Source organism: Panthera tigris, chromosome A3, assembly GCF_018350195.1.
Source record: "Panthera tigris isolate Pti1 chromosome A3, P.tigris_Pti1_mat1.1, whole genome shotgun sequence".
Taxonomy (NCBI): Eukaryota; Metazoa; Chordata; class Mammalia; order Carnivora; family Felidae; genus Panthera; species Panthera tigris.
The window spans coordinates 31855520-31868545 of NC_056662.1; the positions used below are offsets into that span (position 1 = coordinate 31855520).

A 13026-nucleotide genomic window follows, 5' to 3' on the forward strand; every position below is an offset into this window, starting at 1 on the left:
ACTGTACTTGTTGGTAATCACATTGACCGTTATCAGGATAGTACATGCTATTAGGAAAATGTAATTTCTTTTTTTTCTGAGATGCTCCTTGCTGGATGATCAGCATCTGTGCTATAATGATGTGAACAATACACACTATGAGCATGTTTAGTAAGCAAGACAAGAGCCGTGGCTTACTCTAAACACTTTCCTTGGCTATAGATGACCAAATAATTTGATTATATGTTTTCAGAGCTTAGAAGGACTAACCACCTAATCATGCCAGAGCTCAACAAACCAGCATTAATAATCACCAAAAAAGGCACTTTAAAATACAACTGACAAGGAGTGACACTAATGCAATGAGAACTGGTCTAAGCTCTGCACTAAACTGTCATAGTTCATATAGATAGTGCATTCTGTCTCCGTGTATATGTGTATATATAAATATATATATGCGTATATACCAACCATATACATATATATGTGTGTGTACATATATATACATATATTTATATATCTCTCCACAAGTGTCTGGGTAGGGGGAAAAAAAACCCTTGTTGTTGCCTTTAATTGAATAGTACACAAAAATTCTAGTCACTTCATTTCGAACAAAGAAGGAGGGGACTGGCAAATTAACCCAAAAAAGTACCCTACTACACCTCTGTGTTGACAAAAAAAAGCAGTAAAATAAATACTCAGAACTTTCCTAAGTTATCAACTATTAAAATTTAAAAACCTAGCATTTTAAAAAAGTTTATTCCACTGGAGAAAACAGGGAGGGCATTTTTGGTACTGTAAATCTCAGACACTCATACATCCATATTGCTTAGGTTAAAGAGAGCGGAATGAACACAAGAAATGTCTTCCACAAATTCCTTTTTAGTACCTAAGTTTTCTCTATGTTGTGTTATTCCACTTAGCTTAACACATAAAGTCTTGTATAAATATATTTCTAGGACGTCTAAATTCTCAGGATATTTGCACAGAGTACCAAATGTACTTAGAGGAGTTTTGTGAAATAAACAGGATTGGCCATATATACCAGTCCACTGCATACACCCCAGGCTTAGGTATTTTGGCTCGACGTTTTGACAGACCAAATCTATCTGTGCCAGAAGTGGACAAAAGGCTTACTCGTCCTTCCCAGGAGCAGGTGTACAGACATGTTCTTATTTTTGAATGTAAGAAAACAATTAGTAATAGCATTTAAAGTTTAATTACTAACTGTATAGTGCCTGAGGACAAAAATCAGAGCAATTTTTGAAAGCTTAAGAGTCAGACTCTGGGCATTTCCGTTTTTTAGCTGCTGGCTCTTCAGTCTTGTGTAATTCTAAAGTGCTTGCGTTGGATTTGAGACTGGGGTCTGCTTTAAGGTTATCCATGGCAACAGTGAAGCCTGAGAGAAGGTACCCCCCACCTCCGCTCATCAGTAGTTTGGGATGACTTCGATCTGGCAAAACCTAATCAAGACAGAAAGACATTCATGTTTTCCTAAGCAGATAAAGCACATACTAACAATACACATGCTGGAAATCAGAGTTTAAACGACACAGATTCTCTTGAAGATTTAATTGGATCAATTCCTAAAGAGCTCCTCCTTCACATAATAGTGCAGATAAGAGTATAGAAACTGGTTTAAGTGGTTTTCTTTTGAAAAATAAAGCTGGAGCTGCTGCTCTCAAACCTGACGCAAGTTTCCGGTGGCAAACAAACAAATGGTTGGTGTAGTACTCCTGGGCCTGTGCGTAACTTTCTTTCTATTGGCTCCAGGAAGCTTCATGGCCAACAGTGGAGTTTCAGTCCATGGAGAAGTAGCTACTGGACACATATCCAGAGCCTCCCTGCCCCAATACCTTGTTAACTCTGACAAGATCTCTTCTCTGCCGTTACCATAGCTCAATAAGATGACTGTCATGAAGGGCAGGGTCCGCTCAGGGCTTTAAGTATCCCAGATTAAGTAGGACGATGTCCAAGCAGCAGGGCGGTGCCCGTGGCAGCCATGGCGGTGCTCCCTCAGATCTTCCAGAGGGAACCGGCTGTGAGGAGTTCAGGCAGCAGAAAGCCTCTAGGTGCTGCTCCTTTGGGATCCTCTGCAGCATTCACAGCCAGGGAGGCCATGGGCCACTCCAAGTCGATTACTGAGCATGGGTACCAGGACCACAACATTTCTGCTCAACATAGGGCTCCTTTAATGGGCACTCTTTGCTCTGGGGTTCCCCATTATGTTGGCTGAGACCTTCTGAGGGTAGCACTGCAGGATCTTCCCGCCCATCTTCCTTTCTCCCCGTTCTCTCACAGCCATCAGACCTCCACCATGGTCTGAGGGCTTTCCCATCTAATCCTGCTTCCTCTCTCATCTTTCAAAGACATTTTCCCCCAATAAATCCCTTCCACTGCTAATTCCATCTTAGCAAATGCCTTCCAGAGGACCTGAACTGACATGGAGCCCAGAAGTAAATCCTGAAAACCTGATGAAAAGATATCCCGGGAGAGAGAAGAGAGTCACTTTCTTATTGGCCTAGGGAATTTGCTATTATCATTTATTCCCTCCACAGTGATCTCGAGGCCTTGAAGAAACATGAATCATAATTGTTTACATTTTAAATGTCTCTGGACTGAAGTTACAGAGTAATAGACCCTGACATGAACGGAGAAAAAAGGGTCAGGAAAAGCCAAGGCACTTTCTCTGAGTTACAGGCAGGAGATTCTTTCATCTCTGTAGACAGAAATAGGCAAATTTCTATTTAACAACTTCTGGCACTACTGCAAAGAGCCAGCAACTCAGGAGAGTAGCTCCCAGGAACTGGCTCTAAGAACACGTACCTGGTAATTCCTGAGCCAGGTTTCAGACAGTCTGAGGTTGATGACCCCTCCTCTTTCCCGCAGTTTTGTATAGCATTCCAACAGCGGCTAAAAGCATAAAAAGAGTTGAGGATGACTTTGAGGGCTGTGATTTGAGTATTAACATGCAGACGCAAGAACTCTCATCCATTTCATTTCAGTATTACCTCTTTATACTGACAGTAGACCACGAATGGCCTTGAAGGGGCCACGAAGTCCAGCAAAGTCAGCAGGAGTGGAGTGGGATGGAAACGACTAGCTACAATTAAACTGTAAGGAAAACATTAGACAAATTATTTCTCTGCTCGGCAAGGCGGAGCGCAGATTTTAAAATGTATTTAAAATGATCATTTATTTGCCATGACTTGCACAAGGAAGAGCTTGATATAAAACATTCTACATATTCAAAAAAACAAACAAACAAAATCATAAGCTATTACTTTCCAAGAAACACAAAATGAATTAAAAGCTCTTTTGGGAGTGACTCAGTGGCTCAATTAAGCGTCCAACTTCAGTTCAGGTCACCATGTCATGGTTCATGAGTTCAAGCCCCACATCAGGCTCTCTGCTGTCAGTGCAGAGTCCACTTCAGATCTTCTGTTCCCCCCCCCTTCTCTGCCCCTCCCCTGCTCGTTCTCCCCCTCTCACAATAATAAACATTAAAAAAAAAAAAAAAGCTCTTTTGGTGCTTGGCAACTCTAAGTTGCATTTAATGACACTCCTGATTTAAAAACAAAAAAATCTGGAAACAAATCCAACATGGTACTTACTGGCCTTACGGATATCTGAATCTACGACTGTCAGGTTTCCCCTAGCCCTTACAGGTAGCCAGTATCACACCAGTTTGAATGCCCCACCACCTGTATGCAGCAGGACCACACAGACCCATCTGACACACGGTCATCAGAGAAATTCCAAACTTATTGTAAAACTCTGAAACCAGCACACTTTCCCACCTCCACTAGATGCAGCCTCCTTTCTTTAAAAACCCAAGACAGAATCATCATCTCAGCTCCCACTATAATCAAAGCAGACAAGCAGACAGACAATTCTAATCTGTTTGAAGCAAAACCCATGAGCACCCAGATATCTGCATTCATCAACGCACCCATCTGCATTTCTTTCACTCAGCAGAGCAGCAGCCTCTAAATGTCTTTTCCTTTGCTCTTCTTGTCTCCTCTGCTTTTCCTGAATCTTCAAGAAGAAAAAGAAGAAACTAATGTACTGAGGCCATTCAGTCAGGTTTAGGAAACGCTGGTCTGTCAGAACATTTCAACAATATTTAGCAACTTAAACTAAAGCAACAGAAGGTCATTCATAAGAAAGTTGCAAACACATAAATCCATATGTTATAAAACCATCATTAAGCTACCTGGTATACAATGCTTCTGTATCCTAAAGCTCCATCCCAAAGATCACATCACATACGTGTGTACACCCACACACACGCTTTCTCCATCTGTTTTGATATTCACTATCTTGGGCACTGATGCTCCAAAGCCAAGCCAAATCGCAGTGCTTAAATTAAGTTAACTGAAACTGAGGGAGTTACACAGTAATAGATCCTGACATGAAAGGAAAAAAAAGGATCAGGAAAAGCCATAATGAGGGGAATGTTATGAAGGTAGTGGGGACTCTTAATACTCTTACATAATCTTTTTTGCTTCCTCTCTCTTTAGGCTCCTTATATTCTGGATCTTGAGAGACAATTTCCATTGTTTCTTGTTCCTGTGGGTGATGGCTCTCTTGGGCTTCTGCCACACTGTCTTCCTTCTCTTGCTCTGTAGTCTGTTTTTCTTCCAGGGTGCCATTACTTTCTTCAACTGAAGCACTGTCTTTAGGCTCTGAAGATAACATCTCTGCAGAAAACGTGCCATTTAGGAGACTGTCCACTTTGTTGAGTGGGAATTCATAAAGACCACTGAGGAAAGATTTGGGAAATCCAAAACATGCTGTTGCTGCCCGAACAGGTCCACCTCCAGGGTACAGCTGAATAATGGAACCAAAGCCTGGATTAAAAAAAAAAAAAAAAAAAAAGCAAACATCTGCTTGATGGAGGTGATTCTAGACTATGGAAAATCTCAGGGTCCGCCATAGAAGGTCTCTACTCTGCTCAGAGGCTGTAAGATGATGCAGCTCCTCTGGGGTCTGTTCAGTCTATGAATATGCCCAGTGAAGGAAATATAATTCCAAAACACGGGAACAAGAAATCTTTTTTTTTTTTTTTATTTTGCTTAATGTTTCTTTGTCTTGAGAGAGAGAGAGAGAGAGAGTGTGCGCATGAGCAGTGAGGGGCAGAGAGAGAGAGAAGGGAGGGCATCCTGAGCCACCCAGGTGCCCCAACATGAACAAGAAGTCTTAACGCTTACCCCACTTGACACTATGGTAAAACCCTGTGATCGTGCAAATTTGGATGTCATGTGATTGGTGACTGGCTCTCAGCTTTCCCCTACTCCAATCCTCAATCAGGACAGTTAAAAGTTCTTATCTTCCACAGGGTTAGAGAGAGGACAGGCAAACCAGGCCGTGTTGCGTTCCTCCAGGACAAAATATACCCCCAGTATTCTTCTCATACTATCCCCTCAATTCACGCCAATAAAATGAGCACCAGCTATCCAAGAATTCACTGAAATCACTGTCCTGGAGGTCCAAGCCAGAAAAAAGCTTCAGAAACATCCCCATTGATGTTGAAGCTGGAAAGGGCAAATACCATCCAGGGGCACCAACACAGCACTGGCTGGGAGATGTGGACGCTGCAGGAAGGTCCCAGGGACGGGAGCTGTGCAGGCCCACCCAAGCCATTTCATTAATCTTGTAGTAACTCAGCCTCGCTTTCTGTGCGTTGTGTTTTTAGGCCCCTCTACTTATGTCATGGTGGTGCTTTAATGAACCTGAGAACGTTAAATCTTACCTCCCATTCGTTCCATCATTGCACCCAGTACCAAGCCTGCACACGTTTCCATTACAATCATTTTATTGCCAGCACGGATATTTCCCAACGTCAACATCTGGGCTAGGGTATCGTATCTCATGTGGCTAAAGAAAAAAAAGAATGATTCATTTATTTTTAGCTAAGCAGGGACAGCTATCTTAATCATCATTTCTCAAGTTTTATTTGTTTGTTTCACAAAAATGATGTTGGTAAGACTATAGATTGCTTTGGAGACAACAGTAAAAAGAACTTACAATTCATGAGGTAGGAGGACACTTTATGCAGGTGTGCAAGTTTTCATTTTACTTAAAATCATGACTTTTCTTAAAGATATATTTTCCCCCAATTATACTTTTGAAAGGAAACAAAGCGTACTTAATTTTTCCAGGTTCTCTTGCATAATACATAATTGAAAGAATGCGGGTGGATGGCTTCACAACAGTAATGATGGCTTCATACCTGAGGGAAGAAAAAAGAGAACATCAGTCTTGAAAAATTGGCTTAAAAATATTTTATTTTTAATAATTTTATAAGTCTATAAAGATTTAATACTTTCATCTTTTTCAAACAAAGGCCACTTACTTCTTTTTCTTCTTTTTTATATATTTATCTTGAGCAAATTCTGTCTTGTCTCGGAATGTTGTACTATTTTCAATTAATTGCTGAACTATTTCCTATAAGAAAAGGAGCAAGCAGATTTCCTGAAATTTTATTTCCACTGAAACGATAACTTCAAAGGTTTCTTACCCTAGAACGTATACAAAGACCTGATTTTCCAGGCCCCTTTCCACACAAGTCCAAATGAATACACTGCATTTTTCATTCTATCTAGAACTTGTATTAAAATACAAGTACTTTGTAACTCCACTTAAAACAGGGTAAAAAAAAAAAAAAAAGAGAGAGAGAGAGAGATACATAATAAAGGGAGAAGGGATGTAAAAGAAAGACACTGGCTGAAAACTTACTGAAAATGAACCAAGTTAAGCTCTGATATGCACTAAGTTATTAAATTCTCTTTTGCTAATAATATCAGTAAGGTCACTCACATTCCTGCATAAAAGAAATGATATCTTTGATATATTGAATTGCATGTACATTTCAAACTATTTTTAAGAGAAAGTATTTTTACATTTCACCTTAGGTAAATCCTGCTTTAAAAACCAAATAATTTCCTCAAAACCATACAAAAACAAAACACAACATCCTTTGAATATTACCTCTCCTTTAATGCCCTTGTCCTTTAAAGCTTTTATGTCATCTTGAGTAAGTTTCTGAGATTTCCCATCATCAATTATATTTCGATTATCAGTGCCCGCTTCTTTGGTCTCTAAGGAAGGAAATTGCTTTATGACATTTATGATCTGCAGTTAGTTAAAATCTTTCTTCTTCTAAGTTCATGTCTACATCCAGCCCATCAAGTCATTCAAATTTGGCCTTCTAATTCCATTGCCTCTATTCCTCCCTCCACTCTTTTCTTGCCATGACTGCTCCAGTCTCTAACTCCTATTCCTGCTCCCTCCCACTCTTGCTCCCTTACAATCCACCCAGATACCAGAGTTCTCTTTACAAAATGCAAACTGGCTCATCTAATCCTCCCGTGCACAAAACAGTGGCTTCCTACAGCCAGAATACATTCCAAAGACGACCTGCAAGGCTGTGTACGCTCTGGCCCCTACACTTTAGCCACTCTGCCCTTCTTTCTCTTCCTCAAACACACCAAACATAGGCTCACTGCAGCGCTCTGGCACTTGCTGCTGCCTCCACTTGGAGTACTTTTATGACAATCTCTGGGTAGATTTCTGCCTAGGTCCTTCCCATCACTCAGCGGTGAACTCATTATCTCAGCCAAGTCTCACCCAATCAGCTTCCAGCACACCTCCCTGTTTTATGGTCTGCACAGCACATACCACCACCTACAAGTATGTGTTTAGCTTGTCTACTTATTTTTGGTGTTCCCCACTGCTAAGTACATTTCATGAGATGGTTTATCTCATAAACTGTTACAATCACACTGCCTAATCATACCTGGAACATATTTGGTGCTCAATAAAAATATGGATGTTAACTGAAAAGCATTTAATTGGTTTGAACAAAAATTTTAAAATAGTATTTGAATTATTTGATTTAAAAAATTATTTTAATTAATAAAATATCTTAAGTACATTTATTTTAACAAATGTTGGAGTACTTAATTTTAATTAACAATAACTACTAAAATTATGGGCCTTTGCTTCAGGCAAGGCACTGTTAGGAACTTCCCATATATTATATGACTGAACACCAGCAACATCCTGGGCATTAAATGTACATATGGCTCCATTTTACAGATGAAGCTCTAAGACCTAGAGAAACCAAGTAACTTGCCTAAGGTGACAAGGCGAGTGATAAAACAAACTTAAACCTAGTCAGTTAACTTTGAAGCCAGACTCTCAACCTCTACCCTACATGCTAACTGCCTCCAGCAATTATTTAACTTCTGGGCACTGAAAGGGCTCTCTACCTGCTCTTAGCAAGGGTTCCTGGGATTAAAAATTTGGCCTAAGGTTGGAGAGCCAGTTAATGATGGGCTAGAGCCAGAATCCAGGTATCTCAAAAGTCAAAAGCAGACCTCGCTTCATTCCATCAAGCTACAGTTCTTAGATTACGAGTTTAAGTTTCTTTGAGGATAGCTTGGGTTAGCATTTTAGAATTGGGGTTGACAGGTTTCTGACTAGTCAGCTCAAGAGCACCTATTTCATATACCCAAAGGAGTGCACCTGAAGTAGGCTCTTCCTTCTTCTTCTTAGGCTGAAGACTTCCTCCATTGGTCACTTCAAATGTGGTTCCATAACTATGGCCAATGATGTTATCCAGATAGAACCACTGCTTTTCAAAAGTTACTTTTCTGGGGAAGAAAATGCAATTAGCTGTATCTTATTTGCATTCACTGTAGAAAATATATGCTCAATCAAATTTATTTCAAAACTGGTCTCCCACAGAGACTGATCTCTGAACATTATCTCTGAACATGAACTGACAAATGAACTAGAGAGAACTGGGTTGGACAGAGACAAAATTAATAAGAAGCCACAAAAACAGTGAATTTGGAATGAGAAACAAGGACAGAAGACATTCCTCTTCTGAGGCATTGGTCTGACTCCAACTTGCACTGACAGGATGTCCTAACTCACAGGTTTGCAGATTTCCTAAATAAAGGGTCACCAAGATTGCCTGGCCACTGAACACACACTGTGACACTGTGACACCCCTCAAACAATCATTGAGAAGACAGGGATTTAACAAATTCCCTGGTCTAACTGGCTATTTCCTTTAAAAATTATCTAGTAAAAGCAGGGGTGCCTAGTTGGCTCAGTCGGTAGAGCATGTGACTCTTGATCTTGGAGTCATGAGTTCAAGCCCCACATTAGGTGTGGAGCCTACTAAAACAAACAAACACATAAATAAATAAATAAATAAATAAATAAATAAATAAATAAATAAATAAATAAATATCTAGTAAAAGCAAATTATGTTTACAAATAAACATTACTGACAATCTATACATTTGGAAATATGCCTAATGCTGACAATGCTCTACTGAGGATCTGGCAACTTTAGCTTTCCTCATTGTCTAAATTTTTATCTTATTACCATTTAAAAGGAAAATCCCACAAAAACAAACAACCTTTTCTTTTTCTTCAAAACACCTACTGAGTGTTGACAAGTGGCTGGGCAGTACATACCAGTGAGTTTCATGCTTTTTCATTTAATTCTCACAGAAATCCTGGGACATAGCTCCTTCCTGATGAGCAATCTAAGGCTTAGGAAAAGTATCTTGTCCAAGACTCATAGTTACATAGTGGGAGGCTGGGATTAAAATCCAGGTTTTACTAACTCCAAAGCCTGGTACCTTCCACTATACCACACAGTCTGCCCCAGAAAAGACCAATGGATCTCAGGAAGCCCTGCCTAGTTTTAGGACATGGCCAGTGTCCACAGAACTCCGAATCCTGGAAGACATGTACTGATTAATTCTGTTTGTGCCCCACCCTACACCTTCTCTTCCTTTTTCTGTGCCCCAGGAGTCTATGACAGAATGCATAGACCACATCACCCAAGCTCCCTTGCCAAAAGTTTCTCACCACTGTACGTGTATATGTCACATCTTCATTAAATCTCCTCCCTTGAACCATCTGAGTGAATTCCTGCGAGATCCTAAGTTATCCAGATAGGATCAATTCTTATTCTTTGCTGTGTGCCCAGTTTCTAAAACGTAATAGAACATAACAGACTCTAAAAATATTTGCTGACATAAATCTCATCAGAAATTGAAACTCCGTTCAGTCCAGATGTGCAACCCACACTCTCATCCCTTGAGCACCCCAGTGCTAGTGAAATACTGAGTCTGAGATGGTTTGGGTTTACCCTTCTGGCTAGGGGTCTGATATGCAAAGAAAGGTGTGCCACTCAAACTGAGCGGCGTGACAAGACGTCACTGCCCTAGTCAGGAAAGTGGGGCCCAGTCAGAGCAATGCAATGCCATGTCTTCACTGAGAAAGAGTGGGATGTGCAGTCTCTTCAGTAAGCCAGGATTGCTTCTGCCCAACCAGATGTGTGCAGACCCGAAGAACAGTAAAGGGAGAGTATGACCTGGGATTTCGATGAGCTCAAAGCATCATTTACTAAATCAAACGGAAACTAATGCAATGGCTTCTGCCAAGAAAAGTGATGAAAAGTGCTTCCAAACAAGTATGTCTAGAGTACGAACAGAGTACTTTTTAGAAATAAAGATGCTACTGTCCGCATTGCTGGTAATGAAAAAGCTCTCGTCTAAAAGAGCACATTATTAACAACCACACTCAAACGTCCACTTTTAAAATTAAGCAACTTGAGAAAAGGGCAAATGAGAAAGAAAAGAAAAAACAAAATTTCACCTGCATGGTCATTATACAGCTGTGTAAACTTGGTATCATTCATCAAGCATAACCTAAGGATTTTGCTGCACTGTTACACTTCAATTAAAAAGTTTAAATAATTAATATTGGCTCTTTCCAAAATTATACACTTGAAGGCCAGCACACATTTCTAATCAGAAATTCTAGAGAAAATGATGCAGATATATTTCTGGACTAAAAGAACCCCCCACCCCCTACCCCCACTGCATTTATTTTGCTTTACCACACTGGTTCTTGTGCAATAAAACTTGGCTGTCACCAGCATGGTGCTTTGCGGGCTGTTACTTGATTATTTTCTAATGACACCTGTTTCACTTTAAATACCAGTCAACAGTTTGGTTCACACAGGAATAAAATAATTTATCTGAAGGGAGCACTTAGAAACTCCAAATCTCAGAGCACCTAGACTGTGCTCTGCAGAAAGCTGTTCTCCTGACACTGAACTCAACTTGTTTCATTGTCTAAAGTACTATAATAACCAAACTTAAAGGAAAACTTGGTTGTACTTTTCAGATAATTAACAGAAACATCTCAATACATTTTCAGCATTAATAAGCTATTGGGATTTAACAACCTCACCACTCCTGCCAAAACGTTACCAAAAATTCCCACTTTTCTAATATTAAAACAGAGTTATAACTAATCAGCATGTTCACAAATCAAGCCTGATTTCAAGTTTTGAGATCTTGAGCAAACTGTTTTTAGGTAATTTAACTTTCCTAGATCTCTTCGCATCCCTGTGTGTTAAGTGAGGGAATCCTAGAGTAATCCTACATTCTATGGGAAGTTGTTTTCCAACATTACTATGTGTAAACAGTTATTCCAGTTTGGATACAGAAAAGAGACCAAAGGTCAGATAAGGTGGGAGACGTTTCATTTTTGTGGGACTGATCCTGGCTGAGGGAGTAGGGAGAAAGGATGGTCTATGGGAAAAAGGCAGGGGAGGGGAGGACCCCGAGAGTCAAGGATAGGAGAGAATGGTTGGTGAGTTCTGTGAGATAACAGGAGAGAACATCTCAAGAACCTAGGAGAACAACTCCAGGACACAGGGAAGGGTGAGAACAAGGAAGGGGGAGAGCACTTGAGCACCCAAGGGCCAAGTATGAGAAAGGGAACCCGGTGGAAAGACCGAGAGGGATGTTGAAGGCAGAAGACCAGGTTTGAAACCTTGGAAGCGGCAGTCTGCAGGAAGGCAGAAGGGACACGGGAATGGGATGTTGGGGGAAAAGGTTTCTGTAAGAAGATCAAGAGGAGAAAACGAGGAAGGAGGTTGGGGATCCACAGATCCAAGAACTGGACCCTGGTGGGAAGACCTGGAGAAAGGGGGTATCTAGAAAATGAAGCGGGGACCCTTAAGGCCAGCGACCTGACTTACTTTCTCCGCTGGACTTGCACTGCTTTGAACACATCTTCCCGTTTCAGCACCACGAAGTCGCCGTCGCGGATGCGGTGGTCCTCGGGATGCGGTGGCTGTGGGCCCGGCGCCTCCCCTGGGCCCTCCATGGCGCTCAGCCCGTCTCCCCGCTCCGCAGCGTCTCTCGGGCTCCCCGCGCCCCGCCCTTCGTCCTCTGCTGTGGCGGAGGCCAGCCTCACAACCACAAACCAAGTGGACGCAGAACCCTAGGACCGGCACCTCCCCCACGTGCTGCGCGCCGCTTCCGCTTTCCTGAGGGGACCTCTGGACAGCTTCCGGGAGTCTCACGGCTTCCGTCTGGCCGAACTCCTTGATTGGCTGCACTCCATCCCTCCCTCCGGTCTCGCAGCACCCTGGGCGGAAGTTGCGTCAAAGACGCGCCAAAAAGGAACGTGGAAGGAGACTGGAGTTTAGCTTCAGTAGCTAAAGATCCAGTGAGCCCGTGAGGCGTTGGGGAAACTGAGGTCCCACGCGGGGACGTCTGGAGAGCTGCGACCGAAGAGAATCGCAGGTCTTGGGTAGGGGTCGCCTGAGGAGCTCGGGCCTCAGTCTTTTCTCGGCCCTGCCTAGATTCCCCCCGGGAGGAAGGGAGAGCGGGGCGGGGCACATCTGCTGCTGTCCAGGAACCTGCCCTGCTGAGAACTGGGAGACCTTTGGGACGTCTATCTTTGCAAGTAAGAACATCCTGAGGAGAACTAAATGAAGTGGGGGTGTTTAACGAAGGACAACAGGCCTACAGGTGGCTCCTTTACCCAATTCTACAGTCCTACATGTTGCGTCTGTGTAATTTCTACAAGTTATTGCCACTATATTATCTCATTTGGGAAAGATAGGGCATGTAGCGTTCTCAAAGGAGCGCTTCAGCTTGGATTTTAAAAACGGAGTTTGGAGTTCAGTACTGCCACCAAACAACTTAGATCTTG

The 13026-nt window shown here is 41.9% G+C and overlaps 2 protein-coding genes across 6 annotated transcripts in view; one reads left to right on the forward strand and one right to left on the reverse strand.

Annotated features, from left to right (window-relative positions):
• Positions 1–898: 898 nt before the first annotated feature.
• Positions 899–12354, reverse strand: TRMT6 (tRNA methyltransferase 6 non-catalytic subunit). Of its 2 annotated transcripts, XM_007073244.3 has the most exons (11): positions 12065–12354; positions 8512–8639; positions 6973–7082; positions 6338–6429; positions 6131–6214; positions 5735–5859; positions 4474–4832; positions 3932–4017; positions 2991–3093; positions 2806–2892; positions 899–1442 (listed from the first exon to the last, which is right to left on the reverse strand). In XM_007073244.3, the coding sequence occupies exons 1-11, from the start codon at positions 12190–12192 to the stop codon at positions 1251–1253; spliced, it is 1494 nt and encodes a 497-aa protein (XP_007073306.1). In that variant the 5' UTR covers positions 12193–12354; the 3' UTR covers positions 899–1250. The 2 variants fall into 2 exon arrangements, with proteins under 2 accessions (XP_007073306.1, XP_007073307.1); XM_007073245.2 differs by lacking the exons at positions 6973–7082; positions 8512–8639 and having other exon boundaries at positions 12065–12104.
• A 142-nt stretch (positions 12355–12496) lies between these two features.
• MCM8 (minichromosome maintenance 8 homologous recombination repair factor) overlaps positions 12497–13026 on the forward strand; it is a 44169-nt gene continuing 43639 nt past the window's right edge. For 3 of the 4 annotated variants that reach the window (XR_006215570.1, XR_006215571.1, XM_042980888.1), the window contains exon 1: positions 12768–12842. Coding sequence is in view for 1 of the 4 variants with exons in the window: in XM_042980888.1 (XP_042836822.1) it covers positions 12803–12842 (40 nt within the window). In the remaining 3 variants the exon portion in view is untranslated. Of the gene's footprint in view, positions 12843–13026 lie in introns of all 4 variants that reach the window. The other variant, XM_042980889.1, reaches the window with a different exon arrangement.